Source organism: Oryzias latipes, chromosome 19, assembly GCF_002234675.1.
Source record: "Oryzias latipes chromosome 19, ASM223467v1".
Classification (NCBI taxonomy): domain Eukaryota; kingdom Metazoa; phylum Chordata; class Actinopteri; order Beloniformes; family Adrianichthyidae; genus Oryzias; species Oryzias latipes.
In genome coordinates this window covers 3,340,736-3,368,529 of record NC_019877.2, presented here as the reverse complement: position 1 = coordinate 3,368,529, position 27,794 = coordinate 3,340,736, and the positions used below count along the sequence as shown (strand labels likewise).

At 41.1% G+C, this 27,794-nt stretch overlaps 1 protein-coding gene across 1 annotated transcript in view; it reads left to right on the top strand.

Moving 5' to 3' along the window:
• The first annotated feature begins 8,202 nt into the window (after positions 1-8,202).
• Positions 8,203-27,794, top strand: part of LOC101167327 (extracellular serine/threonine protein kinase FAM20C-like) — a 67,993-nt gene continuing 48,401 nt past the window's right edge. Inside the window, exons 1-3 of the mRNA XM_023949367.1 lie at positions 8,203-9,809; positions 9,893-10,068; positions 17,046-17,124. Coding sequence (XP_023805135.1) covers positions 9,310-9,809; positions 9,893-10,068; positions 17,046-17,124 — 755 coding nt within the window. The 5' untranslated portion in view covers positions 8,203-9,309. The remainder of the gene's footprint in view (positions 9,810-9,892; positions 10,069-17,045; positions 17,125-27,794) is intronic.

The window sequence follows — 27,794 nt, the reverse complement described above, 5'->3', positions numbered from 1 at the left end:
CTTCATCTTAAGTGGAGTGCAGGTGTTTCTCACAGTTCCTTGAGGCCCGTATGGTCACCTTAACCCTTGTGCTATCTTAGATGACCCCACCCTTACATTGACGTGTTCTCCCTACCATGACAAAGGTGGATAAAGGTGGAAGGATTTCATGTAAGCCATGGACACCCGTGAGGTTCACAAATCCTTGAAGAAAAAAGGTTCAGTGCACTGTCTAGTGGGTCTAGATGACCCAACTCCCAATGTTAAAGTGCCTAGGATAGCACAAGGGTTAAAAGATGTCATGAAAATGGAATTTACCATTGCTATGCGTGTGGTAAGTATATCCTGAAGTATTCAAAAGGCTATAATGTAAGTTAGGCACACTTTTGAATAAGGTGTCCTCATGCCACACTTCAGTCATTAGTAAGGTGCGTGTTCTGGCCCCTTATTGACTGCTCAAAGGCCAAATGCGTGGGGTGTGCATGTGACACATAATTGCCAGTAGGACGCTCACGCAAACTACGTATTGGTTGTCTTATTTCTAAAGTTCTACAGTCTCATTTCCACTGAGTGGAACGGTACAGTCCCGTTTAGAATGGTCCAGGCATTTGAGGTGAGCACTTCCGCACAAAGTTGGACCGTCGTGGTGCTTGCGTGAGGTCGCCCGGCTGGGTAGCTTTGTGTCATAGCAGTGCAACAGCAAAGGAGGTCATCCAGCAGCTACTTTTTTTTCCGCTTGGCTTTTGGTAGTTTGTGTTTATAAGTCATTTAATGTTGTTTGAGAGAAGATTGCAGCGGCAAATATGAATACAGCCGCTTTCGTGGCGCTTTCTTTTGTCGTAATGACCTTCAGCCAATCAATGGGTTTCATCGTGTGATAACAGTAGCTCCACCCTAACTGTTCCTTTTCATGTTTCTATGGACCTACAACCAACGGGGGTCCAAAAATGGTACGGTTTAGTCCGGCTCAATGGGTCCATTCCATAACGTACTACTCTAACTGCTATACGGTACCGTACAGCACCTTTCAGTAGAAAAACGAAGCTTAAATTGCATAAAATATGAAGGTCCATCAACCAACTGCTTCAGCAAAGACCAGCAAAGGTCATTCAATGGTTCAGTCACAAACCCCTTTATTGGATTTGGGTAGTTTATTACACATTTCTGATTACCTTTGAAATTCTGAAGATGTTTGATGAAAAATGTGCTGTTGGTACATATATAAATCGCTTTTCTAGAATAAAGGGAATTTCTTTTCTTCCTGTTGTTCTTTTTGAACAATGGTCCAATCACTTCCTGCTTTGTATTTTCTCGTGTGTAATTTACTTAAAGATTAATTTGCCTTTTGAGGCCTTTTTATTTTATTTTATTTACTAAGACAGTACAAAGAACTCTGCAAAGACTAGATGCAGCTTTAGTTGACTGTCGACTTATTCTTGGCTATGAATAACTAAATAAATCTTACTAAGATGTGTTTCCATACTGTCTGTAGACAAACAAAATATCTGTGTCACACTGCAGAAGAAAAATTAACAAGCTATTCTCTCTGAAGTCCTGAGGCGTCATCTTAAAGAACGATAAATCCTCTTTGAATAGTGTCTTTCTCTCAAATGAGATTGCAATTATTTTATTAAACAACTTCCATCCCTCTGCATGGAAGAACAAAGTGATGATCACAAAGGAAACACACATCTCTCTCGTCTGCTAATAAACAATCAAGCAGAATGTCAACCTTAATTTGTGTTTACATCCGCAGATGATAAACGAAAGAAGCGTCTTTCATTCAAATGTTTTACATAAACAAATGAAAGGGAACGACAAAAGAATTCATGGAAAGTGAAGCTGAGATGAGGCTGATGAGACGATTTGAAGGATTTTGGAGGGAAGTTTTACGCATGTGGCTCCAAAGCTGCATTCATCAGGGGCTGCTGTGAGGAGAGGACCCGGCTGTGAGGAGATGGAGGAGCAGTGATGCGTATTGGGGCCAACGGAGGGCACGGTTATCTGTAATATCCATTCAAATATGCCGTATCAGATGCAGCGAGAGCGGCGCTCTTCAGGAATGGAAATTAGTCTTGTTCTCTGCTCGGCCCTGGTCACTGCGAGGGCAGATTCAGATAAATGAATTGGAGCAGGCAGTACATATGGAGTGCTGATGATACAGAGATCGGCGTGACTGCGCCTCCACGCCTGCCCTCCCTTTTTGTCCTGGCAACGCTGAACAACCGTCAGCGTTTTATTTCCATGCAGCTTCAGGGTGACTTTCATTTGAACACGCTTCATTTGGAACAGTTTTGTGTAGGGCTGCCGGGGCTACACCTGACATGAAAATAAACACTAACCATCTATTTAACACCTGAAACCAATGTGATGACACAGGTGACTGCCTGTAAACGGCTCTTTTAATAAAGAAATCACAGCCAGGCTCTAGTGGAGCATTACCCTCAATTTGATACGCTTTATTCTGTAACGGGAAGTTAGCTTGATGCATCATTCAGAATGGTTTGTAAGCTAAAGAAATGTTAAGAAATCCTCCCACACCAAACTAGTGGGATTGTTTTTTAACCTACTGTACCAAGTTGAGGGCTCCTATAGCTCACCATCCCTGTTTTGGGCTTTACAGAATCTCCAGGGCAAGAGAAAAAGAGAACCTGTCCTATGTAAACAGGACCCAAGTTGAGTGAATCATTTTATTCCATCCATCCATCCTTTTCTTAACCCGCTATATCACTTTCTGGGTCACCAAAACCTGTTCCAGCAACTGCTGGGCGAAGGTGGGGTACACCACGAACAGGTTGCCAGTCGGTCGTGGGGCCTCACAATCACTCCAACACACCTTGGGACACTTTGGAGTAACCAATCACTCTATGAAACATGTTTTTTGGACGGGGAGCTGAGGTACCAGGAGAAAACCGGAGAGAAACCGGAGAGAACACGCAAATTCCACACAGAAAGATCCCAGCCGGGATTCGAACCACATCTTTTGCCTCACAATGAGAGCGCTAACCACTGCACCACCGTGTAGCCCCTTATTTTCTCATTTTTAACTACTTTTTTTTAATCCTTAAATAAAACTATTCTTTTCATATCCATTAAAAAAATAATCTGATTAATACTCAAGTAAATTAAATTCGGATGAAAATAGTGTCTTGGTGTTTTTTTTAACATGTTCCTTTTGTATTTCTGAGTATTTCCTTATTAAAATTGTTGTGAATCAGCAGCAGAATCAAAAATATGCAGCTTGAGAAAGACCGTATTTGTGACATAGAAAATACACCGGGTGGGGCAGAAGCTCCCTTCCATGTACGTCTTCATTTTCCTCGTCTCAGCTGAAATCTGGCTCACAACTGTATAGCTGGAAAGCTGAGATATCGCTCGCCATTTTTGTTGCATCAGTCATTTTCAGTTGGGGGTGTGGGGGCTGTAAGCAAGGGGGGGTTAGTGATTTACAAATTATGGTTTAATTTCACTTTGTATTTCTCTTTAGCATCAATTAGACAATAAAGGAAAAAAAACAACATGGGCAACACTAATACTGTGTTTTTCCCCCCAAGAAAAGTAATTTGTGGATTCTGAGCCTCTCTGACTAAAACAGCTCAACTTTGGATAAACATTCTTAAAAACCATTTATTTAAAACTGGTGACATTAAAGCTGTTGGTTTTTATGTGTCAATATTCTTAGTGGTTACTTGACATCAAATCAGTTGAAAAAACAACAGGGTTATGTACTGTTAATTTATAGGTGACCATATAACTTCTAGCTTTGAAGCAGCTTTACCTGACTTATTTCAGGAACTCGCCATTTTATATTAACCTTTTTAGACCATTTTTGGAAAAAGCTTTGTACTATAGAGCTGATAAAAAGGCTTCAAACTGACCAAATTAAAATTATAACTTGGGCAATCACACCTGTTGTCTTTATTATTGAGTATTCTTGCATACAAATATATGTGTGTGACAGACAGGTGAAGGCTGTTTGTGTGAAACTACTTCAGAATGGGCAAGAAAAATATTTAAAAAAAGGGTTTTAAAACGACCTCAACCCATTTTAAAGTCTATGAATGAATCTTAAGGGAGCTGAGTGTGACCAAAGGTATGAAACTCACCTGAGAACTCCTATGAATGAGAGCAGGGAACATTGCTCCCATTTACTGAAGGCCAAAAGAGGGGCTTTGAATGTGGATCTGGGCTGTCTATGGGTGAAAAAATGGGAAACTTATACGGGGCACACAGGTGACCACATGACATTTCAAGGTCATTGCCGCTCAGTGAATCCATAGAGAGAAAATGTTCAAGAACATTTATTTCTCCAAACATGCTGCGGTGACAGGTCGTAGTGAACACTTAGGCAGTAGGTGAAACGCAAGCGCGTCGTATAGACTTCATTTTTGTAACCGCCCAGAACCCTGTGGACTGCACAGGAGCCTGTTATTGCTGTTCACATGAGCGTGTGCTCCTTTTGTGCAGCCTGAATGTTAGATATGCCTCGTTTCCACTGGGTGGTCAGGTCATGTATTTTGAGCATTTCCATTATAAATAATGAAACAAACTACACTGTTTTTGGGCCCCGTTGGCTGTTGGTCCATAGAAAAATGGAACGGACCGGTAAGGGTGAGGCTACTGTCGTCACACGATGAAACCCATTGATTGGCGGAAAGTCATAAAGACAAAAGAAACCTTTAAAGCAGCGCCAGTGTATTTTTATTTTAAGAAATTGAAAACTTTTATGCTCTCGCGGGCCTCATAAAATGACATGTGGGGCCACATTTTGCCCGCGGGTCCTTGGGTTTGACACGTGTGAACTAGAGTGTAGCTTAAGGACACCATACGACAGCATCCCCAGTACGTCAGAAGTGTGTGTAACTTCCATTATTCTTTCAAATGCTTCACGATACAGTTACCACACACACGACAACAGTACATTCCATTTTCATGACGTCCTTTGAGGTGTCCGTATGAGCCTCATGGGAACTGCAAGGAACACCTGCGCTACAATAAGATGCAACCACTCCCCTCTTTGACCCTCCACGGACCCAGACAACTCTAAAACCTGCAGCAGCCATACGTGTCAGCCTCTGCACGGGTGCAGCTTCAGGGGTTAGCAGAAATTAAAACGATCATTCCAGTGGGCACAAAACACGCCTGTTGACGAGCACGGTGGTGGAAAGGAGATGATGTGGGCCTGTTTTTGAGAAACACCACACAAATGAATCTGCAGTCAGAGTTGATACAGGACTCTTTTGTTTACCAGAAGCAAATATTAGGCGACTTTAGTTTACTTACAAATGCATTTCATCCCATTCCCTAAATAATGACCAGTCTTGATGTGATGAAATGTATAACTCTTCTGCCAACTGATTTTTAATTTTTATCTGATCACATCGTATATTATTTGACACACATTTTTAGGTATTTCTATTCATCTGCTAAGCCTATCAAATTAAAAGCCCTTTAAATGATGTGCACCGTTTAATCTTTACTAATTTCACCTCGATTTAAATTGATAGCAGTTTAACAAAAAATAAAACTAAAGTGATGTTATAAAGAGTGATGAAAGAAATGTAATGATTTGGGAAATGACCTTTTGAAGCTTCAGTAAGTAACAGTTTGAGTAACAAAGTACTTATTGCACTTTTTTTTTGTCAATTTACCTTCTTTTTCTATATGAAAACTGTGATTATTTTCCACAAAAATAACAATCCTAGGTTTTTACACACAATAAAAAAAGACATGAAATAAAATAAAAAGGGAGGGAAAAAGCTCCATAGGTTAGTTTGACATTCAATTATCTGTAATAAATGGAGGTAATGTCACTGTATCAGCAGACGCAATCGAGTTTAATTTTGACTTGAAGCACCTCTCACCGACATCTCTTTAGCAGACGTGGCACCGCGGCTGAAGCCACCTTTCACTGTCACGGCACAGATACGAGTTCATCTCCAGCTATCTGGCTATCATCTGTTCTATCTCCGTGTGAATCATGGAGGCTATAAATCTTATGGAGGAACGAGTTGTGCTTAAATCAGCTCTTTTAGGACGCACTATACCCGCTCTGGTCTCCCAGCACCTCCCCCTGGTCTCTGTGCAAAGTCCAGATGCTTTTGTTGCTCTTGCTCAATCCGTCCGCGGCTTATTGCTCATAGATGGTACGAGAAGACAAGACCTGAAATTCGACTCTGGAATTCCCAGAGTTCTTTTGTTGGGGATTTACTGTTTTTTTTTAACGTTAACATCTTTCATTGGTACTCTGCAATAAAGCAGATGCAAATTCTCCAGAAACGCAGGTGCACTAACCTGATTTGACAGTGGATAAAACGAGTACACCAATAAATGGATACATCTGCTCCAAAAGGGAAAGTCAGAAGATCTAGCGACCCTCTGGATTTCTCCTGAAAGGCTTAGCTTCAATTCCACAAGACAGGCCTTGAGAGGAACTACTGACCCATCAGCTCCTGTGATCCATGTCTGATGGACATCAATACACATTCATCTCAGCTTGTTTCACCTCAGGCCGGTGGGCCACGGGCCGCAGCGGTTGGCATGAAATCCGGACCGACAGCGAGCATCACTTTGTCTTTCGGCCGCGCTCTGTCACTGATATCAAACGCCGCCGGCTTGGATCCAATTCACCTTTTGCTTTAGCTGCCAATTAGTCACAGTTAAAGAGGCTCTGAAATGTCAATGTTCGGTATCTGGTGTTTGAAGGCTGTCTACTACGAACTTGATTAGGAAAACTTCTTCAATCTATATTTATGGAATCATTTAGTCATCAAAAAACTCAGGTTTTGATGTCTCTTCAAAGAGTTCTTAAAGACTCACTTTGATGAAAATTGTGTTTTTGGTGTTTTTAAGCTGTTTTTGTGGCATTTTTCTCGTAAATGAATAAATAAGTAAAATAAAATTATATTTCCGCTCTGATCATCTTTTGATCTGTTTTCAAAGGGTTCCCGGTGGTCTTTTAATTATGATTATGACGCTTTAAGAAAAAATCAAAAGTCTGTGTTGTTTTCTAGCGCATAGTTTCTGCAGAGCAGCAGGAGCTCATTAGAAATGTATCTCTTTGTTGTGGGCGGGACTGTTAGTGGGGAATAACCCTAGCCCCTCCCATCATCCGTCTGTTTAACCTCTCTGCCACAAGCCCCTCACACCCCTAACTAGGGCTGCACGAAATGAGAAAAACTCACGATTTGCGATATTAGTGATCAATATTGCGATGACAGTATAACTTGCGACACATGAACAACTAGCAAAAAAACTGAATACATTATTTCCATTTCAATGCAACAGTTTGATTTAAATAAGAGTCAACAACTTAAATTATTCTCCAAATGACCCTCGTCTACATAGGAGGCAATTGTCTTACATAGAAGGGCTCCATCATATTAGTCAAAATGCATAAAGGGATTTATCTGATTTGTTAAATAATTCAAGCTGCCATAAGATTGTTTTTAGCACATTTAAGGTTAAAATTTATTGCAATTGACAACGTCTTTTCTGATATGCGTATTGCACTGCTTGATATCGCGCTAACGATAAATTGGGGATTTATTGTGCACTACCCCCAACCTAAAATTACCGGTGCAACAAAAATGGCGAGCAGTATTGGAGCTATCAGGCCATACAGTTTTGAGCCAGCTCAGACAAGGACTGCTGGGATGAGCTTCAATAAAAGTCCCCCCCCCCCCACAATTCTGAACACTTTTGGGTTGGGTTATTGAATTTCCACTTTCGGCGCCATCTTGTCTGCAGCCAGGTTCCTCTAATGGTCCTGTACCCACAACTGGTCCTACCTGAATTTCTTATGAACTCTTGCCACTCTGCAGAAACTATCTCCTGGAAAACAAAAACGAAAAGATGTTGTCAAAAATGTCATAATCGTAATTAAAAGACCACTGGGAACACAAAATAGATCAGATTGGGACTTTAAACCAGCGTTTGTTGTCTTCCTCCTTCTTGCTTTTGGCCTTTTAATTACAAAAGATTGGAGGGGGGTAATCATAGACAGCATTTGCCCCCCCCCTCCCCCATTACACACAGTTCAGCACAAGCTGTTTTATGACTTATTTACATCCACCAGGAAACCTTGAGAGCTCTCATTAGTCTTATATTAGAGACATTAGCCCACTGAGTGGATCCTGAGGGGGGAGCAGCAAAATGAGTCTCCAAAAGAGCTGCTGCTGATGCTGAAGGCTTCATTTCATGCAGACTCTAAACTTTATTGGAGATGTGATTGCTTCTGATTGGCAGGAGCGCAGAATAGAACCGGGTCCTGAGACAGATGAGCCGTCTAATAGGCCTGTCCAATCTATCATCGATGGATGGACTGCCAACTCCGAGGAGACGTTTCAGTGGGATTCCAGCAGATGGATTAAAAAAACGCCTTTTCTTCTGCGTGTCAGCCACACTGGATAATAGCCAGGAGAAAGACGCCCTCTTCTTGCGCAGCCGGGATGTGCAGGAAGGTTGACTCCGGCAGGAACAGGCAGGAATCTGTGCGCCTCACATGCTCGCAGGGTCTCCTCCTTCTCCTTCGCTCCTCTCAGCCAATCTGCGCGCGATGACGCTGCGCAAAGGCAGGATCTAAGCTCGCCTTCATCATCTTATTTAACACACCCACCCTGATTCCCACATGCTACAAGGGACTCATTCTCCTGATCCAGCTGTAGTCCTGGAGGTGGCCCGGCCCTGCTGCTACCTGCGCAGATCTCTCTTTTGGCACGCCTACGGGGTGGTTTTTTCCTCGCAAATTGCTCGCCTTTGGATCGCTGCGGGAAATGAGAAATGACGCTTTTTGGGAGTTCCCCTTCAGACAGTGAAATGTGAAGAGCCGCACGTCTTCGTTACAGACCCCCCACCACCCTTCTGTCCCGGTTAAAGCGCCCCCCTCCTCCTCGTCCTCTCTGGAACACGCCGGAACGGTGAAGACCCAATGCGCGCTGTCAGATGTGTTGGGAACGCGCGTTCTGAGGATCGGACTCTCCACGTCCCGCAGCCACTTTTCCGCGCGAGACTTATTTCACGCTCCAGCGGCGTGAAGAGAATGAGGCTTGCGCAGGTCGGCCGAACCGACTCGACCTGTTCTACCTGGAGTCGTGCGGCGGTTGTGTTTGCGCCTCTGAGAACTCCGAAGAGCCGCGGATCACGCAGGACCACGGCTGAACGCTGACTCCTTTACGCAAGACGGCCAGCGAAGATGTCTCCTACGTGTTCAACGTATATCTCATTAGATTGGCGTCCAGTCTGATCAACATCATCAGCGATGTAGTCAGTCTGGTCATCTGCGTGCTGATCATTTGCAGTAAATACTCCAACCTGCTCAAACGGGAGACCATGAAAATGATCCTCCTGCGCAAATTCCGCGTCCTGATCCTCATGGTGTTCCTGGTCGCGTGCTCCATGCACATCATGATAGACTTGTTACCCAAACTGGAGCGGCAGGGCAGCGGCGGCTGCTCCTGTGCGCACACGCCGAGCGAGGAGCCTCAGAACTGGGGGAAGCAGGGCTGGCCTAACAAGCACACTCTGCGTATCCTGCAGGACTTTAGCAACGAGCCCAGCTCCAACGTGTCCTCCCACTCCCTGGAGAGGGTCCCGCTGGCTGTAGACAAAGCTCTGGAGAGGCTGGAGCATCCACGCGCGGACAGAAAGAGCGGGTTCAAGCAGAAGGCAGCAGTGGCCAAAAACGCACTGGCCAAGGGGTCAAGGTTGTTGGCTCTCTTTGAGCATCCCTTATACAAGAGATCCCCTCCACCTTTGATGGAGGAGGACACGCTCTTTAATGTGAACCAGGACATCAGGTTTGACCCCAAAGCAGCAGAGGATCACTCATGGTAAGAACCAGCATCACAGGTGTTTTTGATTTGAACTCCAATTCTTGAAAATCCTCTTCCATTTCCCCCTCATCTTCATCCAGGGCTGGAGAGAGCAACCTGGATGAGTTTAGCCCAGCAGGAGAGTTGACAGCAGAGTCCTATCCTAACTGGCTCCGCTTCCACATTGGGATTAATCGATATGAGCTCTACTCCAGACACAACCCGGTCATCGATGCTCTCCTGAAGGACCTGGTGACGCAGAGGATCACCAGCGTGGGTGAGTGGACTGCAAAAGTCTGGCCGGAGCGTCTGTCATGCGATGAAAACACATTTTGTAAAGGAAGTTCACAGGGTTTGAACTCTGCTTCCGTCCATGTTTATCTGGACTTTGTCCTGGTTGAAGGGTCTTCTAAAATGTTGTAAACATGAGGCGAAAATATGGTTCAGGCAGAGAAACTCCAATTAAAAGGGAACAGGTCCTTCATGGGATCAGCTTGATAAGAAACCAGAAGGCTGAGAGGTTCCTCTACACGACAGGAGCGCATCCAAACACCCATGAGCTGCAGGCTATCTTCACACTGGACAGGCTGGGAGGGGCTTCTCCTTCTTCTTATTTTTTATTCTTTTTCTACAGTTTACGCATGTTTACTGTTGGAAGAGGCTTGGTGCAAAATGTCAAAGTGGTGCAAATCTGGTGAATCTTTCTCCAGGCTTTTCTCGTTCTCAGCCCTATGCTGATAAATGACAGACCACCGGGTGCAAACCACAACTTTTAATTTCTCACTCGTTATCAATTTTCAAACGGTTTGCACTTAAAAGGGACGTCATCCTTATGTGACTACCAAACCTGAGTCCCTGATTGGTCTAAGTTCAACCAGGTCAACTGTCTAATGTTGTTGAGGCATCTGATTGGCCAGTTTAGAACTTGATGAACTTGTGCTAAACTGGCCAATCAGAAAAACATAAAAAAAAGGATTATCAAAAAACATGTTAAGAAGAAGTAGCAGATCAAGAATGGTTATTCAGACTAATATGACTGAGAATGAATGAGCTGTTAGTTTTTCAATGGAAGTCTGTGGGTTTTTGGCTTCTTGGAACCAACGGGTACTTCCTGTTTGGGACGCCGGGTGTGTGTGTGTGTGTGTGTGTGTGTGTGTCACTCAGCCCAGTTCCCTTATACAGTCATAGACTTTTTATTGGAACTGACCACTTGAACGCGTGTTACCCAGGGAAGTGTAAACGTAGCTTCAGTTAGACCTGCCTGGACGCTGCTGCTGCTCAATAATGAAACACCTCAGCCCCCCCCCCCCCCCTTATGGGTTCTCACAAAGTGCCACGCAGAGCTCCGTCAAACCAACACCTGGTCTCCTTGAGAATTGAACACCCTCCTTTTGGATAACATAGAAGTCTCTGGTTTCTTATTAGTTCCACAAGTGATTTTAATCTGGATTTCTAGAGTAAAGAGAAACCTTTGCTGAGAACGTCTGTTCAGACCAGATTGAGGTGAGATTCTACGCTGAGTGGAGCAGATACCTTGAATCCATACCACCTTTTTTTTCCTTCTTCTTCACGGGGGATTGTCTTCCCCTCTTGGCTGCGTCCAGATCACACATTCCAACGGTCCACTTTCACCAGTCCATCTCATTCCTGCTGGGAGAGCAAATGTTCAAATGCAGGTTCACCTCCCCGTGACAAAAATGGAACCGGCCCAGAGCAGAGACTCAACGCTTCGTACTCGGTTACGAACAGAGAAATACGTTTCCTTTTTAGTTTTGCCTTTCTAGTCAAAAGGTTCCTCATACCCCGCCTCCTAGATCGCAGCCTTGGCGGATAAAGGAAGCAGTTTTTCAGCAACTCTTGCCAGCTAAAATACATGGTGGCTCTGTAATTACAGAGTCTTAACACAAGCCCTGGGCACAAGTGAAGCCAACAGCAGATGTGGATTATCTAAAGTTCAGGATGGGAATGTCTGAACGTATTATAGTCTAGAGGTTCTCCAGAAAGCTTTATGAATGAAGGCAGAGAGGGATGGACTGGAGTTCGAAGGAGTGGTTTACGCTGCATTCTTTGGTCAAAGTGAGATTAGCTGCTTTTGAGTAATCTGACAGATTACACAGTCAAAACAGTTTTAAACAGACAAATCAAAACTTTTTTACTTTATTTTTTTCTGTCAAAAAGCATTACTGAAGAGAAAAAAAGTTCAAACTGTTTTAATCTTTTGCTGAGTATCTTTTATATTTCTGAATAATCATTTATTTTTGTTTCTGTTTACTTGGATTTTCTGCTCCCTAGTTGTAGCTCTCTGTTTATTTTGGTAAAGATCTTATCTTTGTTCCAAACCATTTTTTCCCAATTCACTCAGATCCCTAAACTCTAATAGTCGACAGTCTTTTAATCAAATTCTTAATATCAAAATACTATTTTTTTTACCAATTTAACTTAACTTGCATAAACTATTTGGAGCATTGCTCTTATTGTTTGACTCCACTTCACTTTTTTATTTTTTTATTTTAAGGACTTTATTTTCTGGGCTTTAACTGCCGTTGTATTTTTTTTTAATTGATTTCTGTTTAAGCCCAATACAGATTGCTCGTTAATTTAATGCGTGTTCACGCAAAACGGCATTTTGTAGTAAAAAAAAACTCACCAACAAATCAGCGGCGGCGTGTGACGAACAAGACATTTGTGCATATTAGCATTGATAGAATGGAAACACAAATTTGCCAAAACATAACTGCATTTTTAGGGTACTTTACCTCCTAAAGTAGAACAATGTCTTGATGTATGTCAAACTGCAAAAGTTTGGTGTTTCAAACAGGAAGTACTCCTAGAAGCCAAAATCCTATAGAATTTTAAGGAGAAAATAACAGCTACAGTATTAATAAGCCATTATTTGTCAGAATAACCGTTCTGTTCTGTTTTAATTATGTTTTTTTTGTAGTTCAGGTTATTCAATTTATAAACTGTCCAATCAGATGCTCCAATAAAAGTAGGCGGCCTCACGTCAAACATTCGAAACGTTTGACAGATTCTGCCGGCCAGTGTTCAGGTGGTAGGGATGTGGATTTCCAGCAAGCTCGCTACTGACTTGAGAGAGCGGTTGCCCCAGAAACGATGACTCAGACAGACTCAGACCAATCACTGCTTACTGACGACCTCTGTCTCCAACATGGCGGCATCCGTATCCCAAAAAAAAAACGGCAACCGAATCGATTTGAGGTTGTAGCCGGACGTTTATATGGGTGACGTCTCACTCACTCGGTCCAGATCTCAGATACAGTCAGTGGTTGAACCCGCAGCTGGTGACTCTGCCCCTCCCACAGGCAGTTGAAACACAGCTGCCTTAAATAGGCAACAGTCTCCTTCTGGGTTACTGCCGTCTGATGATTCGCATTAACTGAAGCCACACATGAATCCAGCGTGTGCGGGTTTTTTGTTTTTTTTAGAGGTTTGTAGGACATTTCATTGAATGCAGACACTGAAGTGCTATTTTTAGGCAACATCTTTTATGCACTTATAGCAAAGTTCCATAAAACTTATCGTCCATTTTTATTTTGGGAGCAGAAGGTCTCTCAGTTTAGGCCGCACTGCACCAACAGCCTGATCGTCCTGAACCTGAAGTTTCATCTTGGGAACTTAACAACTTTGTGAAGAGATATTTTTAGCTGCCTCTGCAATCCTCAAACTCGCCTGTACAAAAAAAGACGGTAAAATTAGGTTCCAGTGATAAACCTCATTTGATTTAACGTCCAGTCTTGGCGAAAGATAAATATTGCCTGCTTGAATGAAGCTGTGAATGAAGCGTTATGGAAGCATGAATCACTTTTATGCTTCCGATAAGTGACTGCTGCCATAACACACTGATGAAGCCCTTACTGCCATGTTTACTACGTCAGAAATCCTGGTGGTGGTGGCTTCATGCACTCAGGATGTGACTTAATTACGATTACAGTTAGTTAGCTTAATTTGGAAGGTCTTCTCATCTGCGTGAGTATATTTTGCATGGACGGCAGCACGCGAGAGAAGGCAGGGAATCGATCTTTTTTCACTTTTAATTTGAGTGAGCTGGCTTGTGTTCCTGGTTCTCATATGTAAAAGTAAATGAAAGCATTGATTGAGAGCATTGCTCTGTGGCAAAATGCCACCGAAACATCACTCCGGATCAATCAGGTCCCAAATAAATGGCGGAGCGGCTGCTTTGGTCTTTCTCTGTAATTGTGGTGCTGAGCTCTTCAGACGGCCTTACCGTGTTCAGAATGAGGAAAAACATGAAAAGCTCTGAGAAGAAATTTAAAAAAGCAAAATAGCAGAGAAGCAAAGGACAGGAGAGCCCTGTTTGTCCTTCACTGAACTCTCTCCATCGGTTCCCATCAAAGGAGTGCTGACATCAGATGAGTATCTTCAGAGCTCAACTACACATGCATGTAAAGAAAAGCCTTATGGTTCATTAAGGCTGGAATTGTCAGTTGGTCCAGACCGAGTCTGCTTGATTTGGTTCAGATCGAGTCCTGAACCTTGTGTTTGGTCTGTGTTCAGACCTGAGATTTCTGTTTCAAACTAAAGCTTGTAAACAAGTAATGTTTTTTTCAGTCACTGGCCAGGAATTACGAGGGCGGAAATTAGGTAACGTTGCATCAACGTCAGGTACAGCTCTTTCACTTGTTCCTTTGGTCCGGTGGAGACGTGCTGCAAGGTGGTTGCTAAGGAGACAACGTCCAAGAAGGCATGCTGATAAGTGTTTCTGAGACATGAGATTGTCGGGAAAACCATGCGAGAAGCAATGTGTATGATGTTAAAAGTTAATTTTGATTATTCTGTATTCATCCGAGCACATTTCAATCATTTTCAGTCGCATCGCTGCTGCAAGTTTGTCTGCGGCTCTCTGTCTACATTTGGTAAACATCGGCTACGGTGGCCGTTTAGGTCCAGTTGTAGGCACGGAGCCTGTTCAGACAATGGAAACTCAGAGCGAACCGAAGCTCAGGTCGATTGGAAACGACCTGAGACCACCTCAAAAGCGAGAGTCGTTCCTGGTCTCAGACCAGGTTCTGCTTCTATTCAGACTGAAAATGTGTTCCGGATTATCGGAGTAAAAGAACTCCGGTTCACCTTAAACGAACCAAATGTGTCCAGTCTGAATACACCTTTAAACGACAATTTCATTTACCTTTGATTCACTTTCACATTGTACTTTTGAGAGCAGAGGTGGACTAAAGAAACTTTCCTTTGACTATCAAAGTAAAAACCAACTTCAATTGCTACGTCACCCTATTTAACCTTCAGTAGTTCGGGGTCTTTTTGAGCCGTTCTTATTAGTACTCTAATATTCACGTCCTGCAGCAGTCCTGATTGTTTTTGTAGTTTTTTATTCTAATTGTATCTTTAAGCGAAATATAGGACAAAAGCAAAAAAAAAAATTCCCCAATGAACCTGAAACTGTCCAAAGAACTCAGTTCCAAGTAGTCAATTTTGCCATTTTTTTTACTGCAAGAATCACAACAATTAAGTTCAAACTGTTTTTGATGTTCTATAACAAAGATCTAACAGAATCGAAATTTATAAATCCATAAATAAAGCTAAGAAAGGGGGAAAACGATTTGAAAAATGTCTAAGAAAACAGGTAAAGCTCCACTAAACTGCAATTTTTCAAGGATTTATTCCAAGGGGAATCACATCTTATGTTTGTTTCAAACCAAATATTTCAAAGCTAAAAACCATTCTGATACTTTCACATTCAATATTGAGTAAAAACTACTCTAACCTGTGTTTGGCAAACTCCCCCGAGAATAAAATATCCCCTGGAGACTCCTAAAAGGAATTTCCAATTGTCCTAATTGACGCTGAGAGTTCACTGACAGGGAAGTGAGAACTTTGTTTTTTTTTAATTCAGAGCAGAAATTACTTGTTTGACTGCCCCGAGGTTCAGATGAGCTTTTAGACGGAGCGGATGAACTCAGCCCAGCGTGAAAGCAGGTTAACACGTCTTTTGCCTCAAACAGAAGCCCTAAAACTTCAGTTGACTGTTTTGAGTTTGAATTATGAATTCCTATAACGAAAGTTAACGAAAAATCGATACCAAATCAAGTTACACCATAGCACGATATGGAGACTTTTTACATGTTGTTTTAGTATTGTGTCATTTTATATTATTTTGACAGACAACACTTTCTTGGCTGTAGTGTGTAGTGTGCTGTAGTGTTCTGTAGTGTGCGACGAGGTCTGGGGCGTTAGCAGGAAACCGTCAGCTGTGTGTTGACTGTGTCCAATCGAAGGCTTATGTTGTGAGTATCTTTCACCTCGGTGTGAGAGCCTGGTTCTGCTGCTGCGACACGTTATGTTCGCCTTTGTTTGTCACGTGTTGTTTGTTGTGACATACGTGGCATGTGTCTCTTGAAAAAGACCCACCAGAGCTGGGGATTGACCTGTAGTGCCGAGCAGACCTCCCTCATCTGTTTAGGGCAGGAACATCCTTACAAAAGGATGTTTTAAATGAAAGAGCACTGTTTAAAAAGCATAAAAACTCATTTCATTATTTAATAATCCAAAGATATATTATCTATTGACTTTTATATATTTACAGTAGGCTTAGAATCACCATGTAAATAAAAAAAGACATGTGTGGGAAAGAAAAATAACATGTCAACAACATACATGTCAAAAATAAAAATATTGAAATTATTTTGGACATTTCTTACAAAAAAAACACAAGTTTACTTCTTGAAAAATGTATTTTTGAAGTAGCAGGTTCAAAAAAGGAGTGAACCTTTATAGAAACAAGATGATAAAACGAAAAAAGTTAAAGATGAAAACTGAGCAACTTAAGTCAATTGAACTTAAAATTAAGTCTAAAGTCAAATCTATTGTAAACAATAAATATAACTGTTAGGCCAGGGACATAAGAATGATTTTTTATGAAAAAAATACACTATTTAGTACATTTGATTGTTTCTAGTGAGATATATTGGTCAGAAAGCAAAGCAAAGGAAAGTAAAAAAGAAATATATCTAAAATACATCAAAAGGCATTTTATTGCAGTAAAACAACCTTTTTAAACAATAGCAGCTACTTTCGAGTAAATATTAGACAAATAGGTTTGGTTGATTTTGATTTTCTTTAGCAGTTTAAGAAAGAAAAGACAGATTTTTGATCATTCAGACAGCTAAAAACTCCAAAAAAATGTTCTTTAAAGTTACTCACCAGTGTGTGTGTAGTTTCTGAGCTTAGTTGACATTTTTGTCTGTTTGATTCCAACAGCAATGAAGTCTGGAGGCACTCAGCTGAAGCTCATCATGACCTTCCAAAACTATGGCCAGGCTCTGTTCAAACCCATGAAGTAAGTAACTCTCTTTCATACAGCTTTCACAGCGTTTCACTGATAAAAAAAAAAAAAAAGCTACTACTTTTTTTCCCTTCCATTTAAATGTCCTCATGTGCTGCCATGCAGGAACTTTAATGTCAAACCTATTTTTTTGTAAAAAAAAAAGAAAAGAAACGAGTGCCATTTCAACATAAAACACCAACTGTGCAGCTTTCTGCTTTCACCGACTTTCTTTGTTGCATTCAACCACCCACTCATTTCTCCTCTGAGCATCAATCTCACTCACTCACTTCTCCGGCCATATCAAATGGCTTTCATTCCGGCTCAACTTTCATATTTGATTGAAGGCAGACACCATTCTTCTGTATCAAAGTCAAATGTTCCAGTTCTTTTTGGAGCTCTCCTAAGCTTGTGTTGATGGTGTTCTTCTGTGATCGTGGTGATGGTTCTTTCTGCCTTTTGGCTTTGATGAATACAGCTGGCTGGTCTACTGAGTCTTACGCTACACATACTATGTGGTTTGGCCACCAATAGGAGCATCCATTTGGTCGAAGGTTGTTTGTCATTTGAGATATTCTCATAATTGAACTCGATTTGAGTCAAAGTTACGTTATCGAATTCAGTTGAACAATCCCTGTCATTCCCTGGTGTGCTGTGCTTGGATTGTAAGTTGTTGGGGTACATGAACTTGCTGAAAACACAAATTGTAAAAAAGTTTTTGCATTTTGGGGATTTATTTTCCTCAGTTGTTTGTTTTAACAGTCGTTACACTAAGTTGTGTTACAAAAAGCAAACTCCTGTCCACCTGAAAACACGGCTTTAAGTTCATTTGCAAGTGAATTCTAGTGTGGTTTACTACAGTGTGATTACACAGACCTAGGTTTAAGAAGTGGATCAATCGCTAATGAATTCACCTTTACTATGATCTAATGCATGAACCAACCTTCAATAAAAGTTATTCTTGTATTTTTTAGACTAAAATGTTTTTTTTTAGTTTTTAAAGTAAGAAATTATAACTCTGATAAATTAAATTTCTGTCAGAAATTTAAGAAATTTAATTTATCAGAGTATATATATATATATATATATATATATATATATATATATATATATATTAATAATAGATAGATAGATAGATATTTTTTCTGTAACTCAAGGTATTGAAGTTATAAACTGGCCAATCAGATACCTCAACAAAAGTAGGTGGAGCCTTCGGGCCCCCACATCCAAACATCAATCACTGCCTAATGGCTACAACCTTGTACGTATTGCAAAAAAATAACGTCTGAAATGACTTTATTTCATTGGAGACAGAAACATTTTCTATGGTTGACGTCACACTCGGTCCAGTTTTCATATACAGTTAACGATTTAACCCAAAAGGAAAAGCGAATACACAATAACAGAATAGAAGAAGCTTGAATCTAAAGGTGTATTCAGACTGGAAAAAATCCTTGTTCCGGATCGAGTTTGCTTAATTTTTTTTCAGATCGAGTTTGCTTAATTTGTTCCGGATCTTTTCTCAAACTTTGCATTTGGTATGTATTCAAACTGGCGTTTACCTACCAAACTAAAGCAAGAGAAAGAAGGACATGTTTCCCTATACAATCCTTAACAGTTAACTTATATTTTAATTACTAGTTTAGAATGTCGGGAACAACAGTTTTTACTTGATACTTTGGTACAGCGGAGGCGTGCTGCAAGGCAGTTACTGTCTAGGAGACGTGCCGTATGTGCTTTAACTCAGTGATGCAGTGATGACGACATGTCAGGTATGATAGTACGCTGCTAAGTTTTGATTATATATAGATTGTCGGGAAAACAGTGAGAGAAGCAATGTGCGTCACGCCAAAATTTGTTTTGATGAGCCTGCATTCATCCGACCACATTTCAATCAGTTGCTGTGTCTCATCGTTGTGGTGTGGTGGCATTGCTTTAAGAGAATTCTGTTAAGGAAACATAAGCTAGCTTTTAGGGTGATGTCACAGCTGTGCCGCGTTATCGAGGTACAGAAAAGGCATGTAAGAAGTGTTTTCAGTGGTGTTAAAATAAACGTTCTAACAAATAAACCCTTTTTCTGTTTGATAACTCGACAATCGTTGCTTTGCATTTATCTGCGGCTCATCCATAACTTCCTTCCCACTCTGTTCACGACGGCTACAGTGGCCGTCTTGGTTCAGTTGGTCCGCTCTGAGGACGGATTGTAATCAGACTGAGCAATCTCAGAGCAAAAGCGAAGCTCAGTCCGATTGGAAACAAACTGAGACCACCTGAGACCATCACGAGTCCGAGAGCGGTTCTCGGTCCCGAACCAGGGTCCACTTGGGTGTATTGGGACTAATAATTTGTTCTGGATGATCGGGAGAAATGAACTCTGGCTCCCTTCAAATGTGTCCAGTGTGAATACACCCCAAAACTTGGGTCAACAAAAGTTGGAAATGGTCTTCTCTGTGTTCCTTTTATTTCCTTTTCTTTGATTTGATCAAAATAGAATTTTATACACTAGTTGTTTGGCAGTTTTAACTACCACCAGCCAATCAAACATGATTAGACATCTGGTCAACTTTACGTTCATAACGACCCCAACAACACGTCCTATAGATCTTTGAAGGCCTTAATGTTTACACTGGGGCGTTGGTAGAAGTGTCGATACCGTATGTATGATGGATCATTCGAACAGTTGAAAAATTACATAGACTTATCACATAAAGCCAAAAGCCTGTTCAGATTTTTATTCATTCACTGAAGTATCTTTTATATCACATGAATTGGAACATATTCTATGGCCAGAGGAGGAAACCTGGTGATTGAAGAAAAACTCCCACACAAGTTACCGCATTGACAGTTAAGCATTGAAGGTGAAATGAATGTTTCCTAAAGGAAGTGGAATTTCTTTAGCAATCTTCACCTCTATATCTTCAGAGTCCCACTCCAATCATCTTTTGATCTATTTTCAAAGCATTTCCAGTGGTCTTTTAATTATAATTGTTACATTTTTAGCCAGGAAAAAAAAACCATACAGTTTTGTGTAGATAACAACTACAAGCTTGTTCAAGCAGTATTTTTTTCATCTGCTTCTGATTCACAATGATTTGAATAAAACACAGTTTTAAGCTTAATATTATGAATATATGTCCTCCACCATCAATAAAAATGCCACAAAAACAATTTAAAAACACCCAAAACACAATTTTCATTGAAGTGTGTCTTCCAACAACGGATATGAAGTTTGTGCTTAGCATCTAACAGATGGATATATGATGTTTGTTGTTGAAGTGCCACAGGACCTCACTGGCTAGATGCTTCTCCTGAGCAAACACCTCTGATAGTGGACATGATTGCTGGGAGCTTTAGGATTTAACTGAACAGCCTACGTTCTCCTCATGACTCTTTCCTGCTGTGAGTCATGCAGCAGCACATTCTCGATGTCACAACATGTTCTTGTGGCACTTTTCTGGTAATGGAGGATAAACATTAAGAAAGTTAAGGTTAAAATCACATTTCTGAGTACCATATTTTTCTGAGCTTCTTTTTAAAATATATATTTCTATATTCAGTCTATTATTGTTATCTAGTCCATTATGATTTACCTTTCAAGAGGACTTGTTCCCGAAAAGTTCTCCCAAAAGTGCGACTTATATAGGATATTTTCTTCTTTATTATGCATTTTTTGGCATCTGCGACAAAGGCCAAATCTGAACTCCTGGTGAACTACCTTTGGAAAATACATAACAACATTGGTTTTATAACTTTAAATAGTCATGTAAAGACAAAAAATCATTACTTACATTTAAATGTAAACTTTTGTGCATGTGTGAGCACACCTATGTGAAGAAATGCATTTTTCTGACACCCTCCCCGCGGAGGGATATCTGATCCTAAGACACCATGTCTTTCCCTTAGAGCTCCACTACAGCTCCAAATGCCCCTACAATTGAAGGGGTATTGAGAAGCTGGAGGGGTTGAATTCAGATTTGGCCTTAGACTTAATGTCTGAAAAATACAGTATTTCTTTTCAAATTGTTGTGAATCTGGATCAGACAGTAAAATGTGATGTAGAAAATGCGCTTGGCGGGCAACAAACCCTCTGCCCTGAGCTTTCTGCAATGGGGAGGGGAATGGGGGCGGGGTTGCTCTGCGCCAGCGGTCCCGCCCACAACTTAGAGGTGAATTTTTAATGTATTACTGCCGCCCTGCAGAAACTTTGTCTTAGAAATGACAGGTTTTTGGGTTTTGGCAAAAAACGGCATCATCATAATTTAAAGACTACTGGGAACACTTTGAAAATGGATCACAAGATGATTGGATTGAGACTTTAAGGATAAACGTTCAATCAATGGTAAAAATAGAAATCTTCATGTCTTTTGTCCTTTATCATATTTACATTAAGTGATGTACTCTTTGCTCCTAATCCCACTCTGATTGGCCTTATTGGGCCTAAATCCCATCCTCTGTAATGAAGATCACACTTTAATTGTGGGCTAATGGTTCTTAACACCGGCTGTTGTCTTGCCCCTGCATGTCAGCAGTGAGAGTGGGGTTAAGCCTGTGGATGATAGGTAGGAAGGAGGGCGGGGAAGCTATTCAGAGACTTTGTAATTACGGTTCCCGCCGTACCACGCTAAGTCAGGCCAGACGCAACAAGCCTGAAATCATCCTGACAGGCTGGGAGGAGCTGAGACGAGAGTGGGGTGAAGAGATGCGAAAGAGGAGAGGCGCTTAGCGCCGGGGGAAGAATGAGAGCTGGTGAGGGGGGAAGGACCGGGGGAAGACGAGGCGGCGAGGAGCAGAGACAGAGGTGGGCAGAGAGGGCTGCAAATGCACGCTCAGTCACAATCCATAGATTATCTCCGCGCTTCGCCTCAGATGTAGCAGCAAGGCGGATCTGTGGAATGACATTTTCCAAGAAAAGCACGGGGCAGTGGTGCTGGATGTAAATCTGCTGCTTGACAGTTGCAGCTGTCAGAACTGCTCTAATGTTTGATAATCCTCCAAAACAGCCAGAGCTTGAATGCGCCGTTTAATAAAATGGGGGCAAGCCGTGCTGACGTGTGTGTTCTGGACCGCAGGAAAGGTCTTACAGACTCACTTCTTAGTAGTCTACCTTACATCCATCTTTTTCTCCGTGTCAGTATTCACGCCCAACATCATTTGCTTGTTCCTGAAACTGCTGATGTGTTTCCGCGCGGAGCATCAAAGAGCCAGAACTGGGAAGATCAAAGACTTCCCCCGGCCGTGCTCATCCGTTCAGCTTTTTTTTTTTATCTTGCAAACGTGAGCCAGGCGGAGGGCAGGAAAAGTGTGCCACCTCTGTGGAGATTTGACCCCACAACCCTTTTTTTTTTACCCGAGGACACCATGCTGCTTAGTTTGTTTGCTTGTTTCGTGTGGGTTTATTCTTCCTGTCCTTTCTCTACCACTTTCTCATAAAAACGAATCAGATTGTGTCATCTTAAAGACAGCAGAACCGGTACTGTACTGAGGCAGCGGAGACCGACCTGCAGGGTCTGCCGCTGTGATGCAACACAGACCAATCAGATCCAGCCGGCAGACATGGAATAAACCCAGACTTAGCTTGTTTTCCTCAAAGCTCGCCGTGCGGTATTGGCTTAGACTGCAGGACTCTGAGGATTTGCCATCCAGACTGACGCCCAAAGTCAGTCAATTTACACACTTTCATAGCAGACTGTAAACTAAAGTGATGACTCAGCTCGGTCGCCTTCATCATCCTGGCGATCCTGTTGTGTCTGTAGTCTGACAAACCTGAGATCCAAACAAAAACTTTTTCTTTTGCAAAAATGTTTTTTCTTTTCTTTTTACAAATTTAAATTTGTTTTAGAAAAACACAAACAACATGCAAACAATAAGATTAGCCCAAATAGTAGCGTTAACCTAACAATCACAGCAATTTCAACACTTTAAAACTCAAATTTAAAGCATTGTTATTTTAGCGTAGAAATTTGTGATGCAATGATACACTTTCCCACGATTCAGTTCAGCGGTGCAACTGATAGTTCGTATTTCAACTGAGAATTGTGTCATCCCATCTTTTTTGTCCATAAAACAGATTTAATAAACCTAAATACCCCCAAACACAACTAAACATTAGTTTTATTATCTTTTATGAACAAAATAGACATGTTAAATTCAAATATTGAGCCAAAAATGGGATGTTTGGGGTGTTATTCATTTTGTGAAAAGGGTTTCCTGCTGTAACAGATGCTAAATGAACTGTACTCCATACCTCAGTTTCAACACATAAAAATAATAAATAAACACTACCTGTGGTCTAATCTAAAATAAAAAATGTGAGCTTTATTTTTTTGCAAAATCTTCTTCTTTCTCTATCGGCTTTTCCCATCAGGGGTCGCCACAGCGAATCATCGTTTTCCACCTCACTCTATCATGAACATCTTCTACCCTAACATTAGCCAACTTCATGTCCTCTGTTAAGACATCCATATATCTCCTCTTTGGCCGTCCTCTTGCCCTCCTGCCAGGCAGCTCCATCTCCAACATCCTTCTACCAATAAATCCACTATCCCTCCTCTGAACATGTCCAAACCATCTCAGTCTGGCTTCTCTGACTTTGTCGCTAACACAGGCAACATGAGCCGTCCCTCTGATGTACTCGTTCCTTATCCTGTCTAACCTGGTCACTCCTAAGGAGAACCTCAACATCTTCATCTCCGCTACCTCCATCTCAGCCTCTTGTCTCTGTCTCACTGCTACCGTCTCTAACCCATAGAGCATTGCTGGTCTCACCACTGTCTTGTACACCTTTCCTTTGAGTCTTGCTGACGGAAAGATTTTTTTTTTTGCAAAATAAATAAAGCAAAAGAAACAGCAAAGTTTAAAGAGACAACTTTTAAAAGTCAAAATCTATGCAACTGATGGGGAGGAAGTCGTCCTGATTTATTATTTAGGTTAAAGAGCATTTAGGTATTAAAGAGAATTTATTATATGCTCTTTAATACATTAAAAACCTATGATCAAATCTATGTATACAAGAAAAAATGTTTTCTGATGAATTGAATAATTAATATAAATATACAGATTGTCCTAAAATTTGGACAGAATTGGCCATAAATAATGGCAGAATTCATAAATTTCTAATATCTCATAAAAATGGAAAGAATTCCAACAAATTTGAAGTGAATCTGTCTTTTCTGGAAATGTCATGAGGTGAAATGTTGATTATTCTGCCATGTGTTTGAAGTTTTCACAGCAGAGCAGATGTAGGGAGTCTGGTTTTTTTTTCATTCCTTTGTTTCCTCTCTAGCTTTTTCTCAGTCATCATGTGGAGAAGCCCCTGGAGTTTTTTCTCACACATTACCGGCACGTGTTTTTCCAGGACCATCTATCTAGATGCGCTAAGCGCTCGCGCAAGGACACCTGAGCGATTATCTGCTTTTTGATGACCACTGGCTCCTGTTCAATCACTCGCAGACAGGGTCAGAAACAATTTTCCGGCGGCATCCAGACTGAGATGGGTAATGTCATGCTACTTGATGAAGGTGTTTGTCCCAGAGCTGCACGTCTGCGCAGAGAAGGGAGGAGTTCCAGGGGTTCGACTGGGAATGAGTGCAGTTAGAGGCTGCGGATCGAACCCCTAATACTTAGTTTGTTAGGGCGATAATCCATTAAACCCCCAGTCTTCTTCTAAAACTTGGGGACTTATCAATATTAAAAGAATATGATAAATAAGTTCTCTTATCTGGAAAATGTTGATATTAGCGTTGCTGTAGACCTCAGAATTAAAACAATACACGTTACATTAGATTACAGTTCAGGAATATGAGCATACTCAATAGCATTTCTGCTCTTCTTTTGCTCCATCCTCTGCATCAAAGGTTGGATTTGTACGTCCTACCATCAAATGTTTCACTTCTCCGGCAGCTGATGGGTCACACAAGCTGTGAACACATTTCACACTTTCAACGTTAAATAATATAATATATATATATATATATATATATATATATATATATATATATATATATATATATATATATATATATATATATATATATATATATATATATAATAATATAAATAATAAAATCAAAACCCATCAAATCAGCCTCTTTTATGTGTCACATTTTCTATTATGTGCAAATAGACTTGTCCCAAAAAGGAGTAAAATAAAAAATAAAAATACAAAACAACAACTCATCTAAGAAAATCACAATATTTTTAGACGATTGAAAAACCAACCAAAAATAAAAAAATGTCAGTGGCTGCTCAGTCTGTCAAAGGCACTATGGGAAATGTAGGCAGACAATTATTACTTGGAATCATTTACCAAATGAAAAGATTTATCCACTTGTAGAAAATCATAAAATATGTTTGTTTTTTTTACTCAATAAACTAACTCGTCTATTGTAACCAGTGACTGAAAAAAACAGCACATGTCCTACTCGTTTGAAGCTATTGTAGCCGGATGTGATGTCACCACTTCATGGCCTTTCCAAAAATGGTCAAATAGGCGGGACACACGAATTTTGTGACAATCCAACGAAGATGTTTTTTTTAACATGTTAATGGAGGTCATAAATAAAGAAAATCAAGTTCAATAAATACATTGCTGAGTATTTATTCTTTCAAAATCATTGTGAATCAGGAGCAGATGAAAAAATGCATTTAAAATATAAAAAAAGATGGTATTTGTGACGAAGAAAATGTGCTAAGTGGCCCACAAACTTCCTGCTCGGCTCCATTCTGATCTATGTGGGTCTTTTGGAATCGGATTCAAAAATGGATGGCTGGATTGCTCCGGTAATGATTAACATGTTTGTTGCACCGCCAATGTTAGGTTGGGGGTGTGAGGGGCACTAAGGTATGGGTAATGGGAAGTGGAGGCGGGATTACTCCACCCACAACTCAGAGCTGAATTTCTAATGAACTCCTGCTGCTCTGCAGAAACTATGTCCTAGAAAAACGACGTTATTATTTTCAGATTTTGGTTAAAAAAAACAAAACAAAACAGCATATTTATTACTACAAGACCACTGGGAACAGTTTGAAAAAAGATGATCGGAGTGGGACTTTAAGGACATCGCCTTTCATACGTAATCGCACTTTTTTTCCCTGCTAGATAACCTAAAAACCTCTACTTCTAATTTCTTTGATTCTGATTTAACCCTTATATTGGGTTTGGGTCGAAATTGACCCGTTTTCACACTTGAAAACACAATATAAGGTTTATTCTGTGATGCGTTATTCTGTTTTTATTCAAGTGTGTGTTCAAACTCCTTTACCATGTCCAACAGAATTAATACAACGTGGTGACCAAAAGCCACTGCAAAGGACAAATAAACAATTTCAATGTACAGTACATTTGTCATATTATAATCAGGACACAAAGCTACAGAATCTCTTTTTGTTTTGTGCAAAAAAAGTGCCAACAAGGTGTGTTTGGGTCTTCACTGTCGTGTACTGCTGCTCTCTCTGTCTTTTGTCAGAACCTCTTTCTACCGTCGTCATTATGCTTTTGTGCGGCTGTGAACTGAATTGTAATATTTACTGAAAATTTCAAGTGGGAGCACACAAAGCCTGTTAGATGATGAGCACGGGTGAGCGGCGAAGGGAGGCGTGGGACGGACTGATGAGTGATATAATGATGGTCTTCCGTTCCTTCAGTTTAATTTTATCTCTTGTCAATCAGTCGGCTGTCAGCTCAGTGGCACGCAAATCAATTTAAGGCAGATATCTCTTCTAGATATCTGCTCTTTCCGCTGCTCCTCCTCTCTGCCAGAACTATATCTGCACCCAGTCGAGTCAATAAGTAATTTTGATTGACGTGCCAGAGAGAGAAGAAACTAGAGCCGCATAATGTCACCTTGTTTGAGTCAATAAGGTATCGACAGTGGCACAAGCCGCAGCCCTGAAGGAAATGTCTGTGTTAAATGGGAAAAATTAGAGGGAAATTGGCTGCATATGAGGGGCTGATGCTGTATCATCGAGCTGCATAAACAGTGGGAGGTGGATGAACAAGATTGATGGAGCCTCTTCTGAAGATGGTGAGGGCATGTTTGAAATTAAAAACCTTTGTTATTCTTGCATGAAGCTGCTCGGATTTGTCATCCGGCGAAGCCAGAGACAGACGGAGAGAGGGGGGTTGTTAGACGATTCTTCTTTTGTATGCAGGCTGTCAAACGAATGCGATGTTTCTGCAGAATAAGTTCCATCCTTGTGTTGAATTTTAAAGAAAAACATATCTGCATTTGGCTCGTTTGTTTGGCATGCGATCTCGTTTTGGTGTGTGACTCTGTGTTGGCAAGGTCCCCCGCGCCCCTGCTTTGACTTTGTGTTCGGGAAATAAAAGGATGAAGTGCCTCAGGACAAGTCATTCAGAGCAGCCATGATGAGCGCCGCTCACTTTGGAAAGAGAGGGAAATCGTAGCGACGCAGCAGCAGTGGCAGAGCTGGGGGGCAGAAAACATCACGTTAACCCTCAAACTTCTCCGTTATTTATCTAAAACTGGTGCCAAAGAGACTTGGGCTTGCAGTGAACCATGACTTAAAGCAGCGGAGTTGACAAAAGGCATAGCAACATATATAAGTCACTCTGGAGTAAAAGTTGCACTTTTCGACGCTGTGCGACGCTTCTGAACAAAAGTGCTATAAGACCTTTTATAGGTGCCTCTGATGTGCGTCAAATTCAATGCTCTATGGTTGTCCTA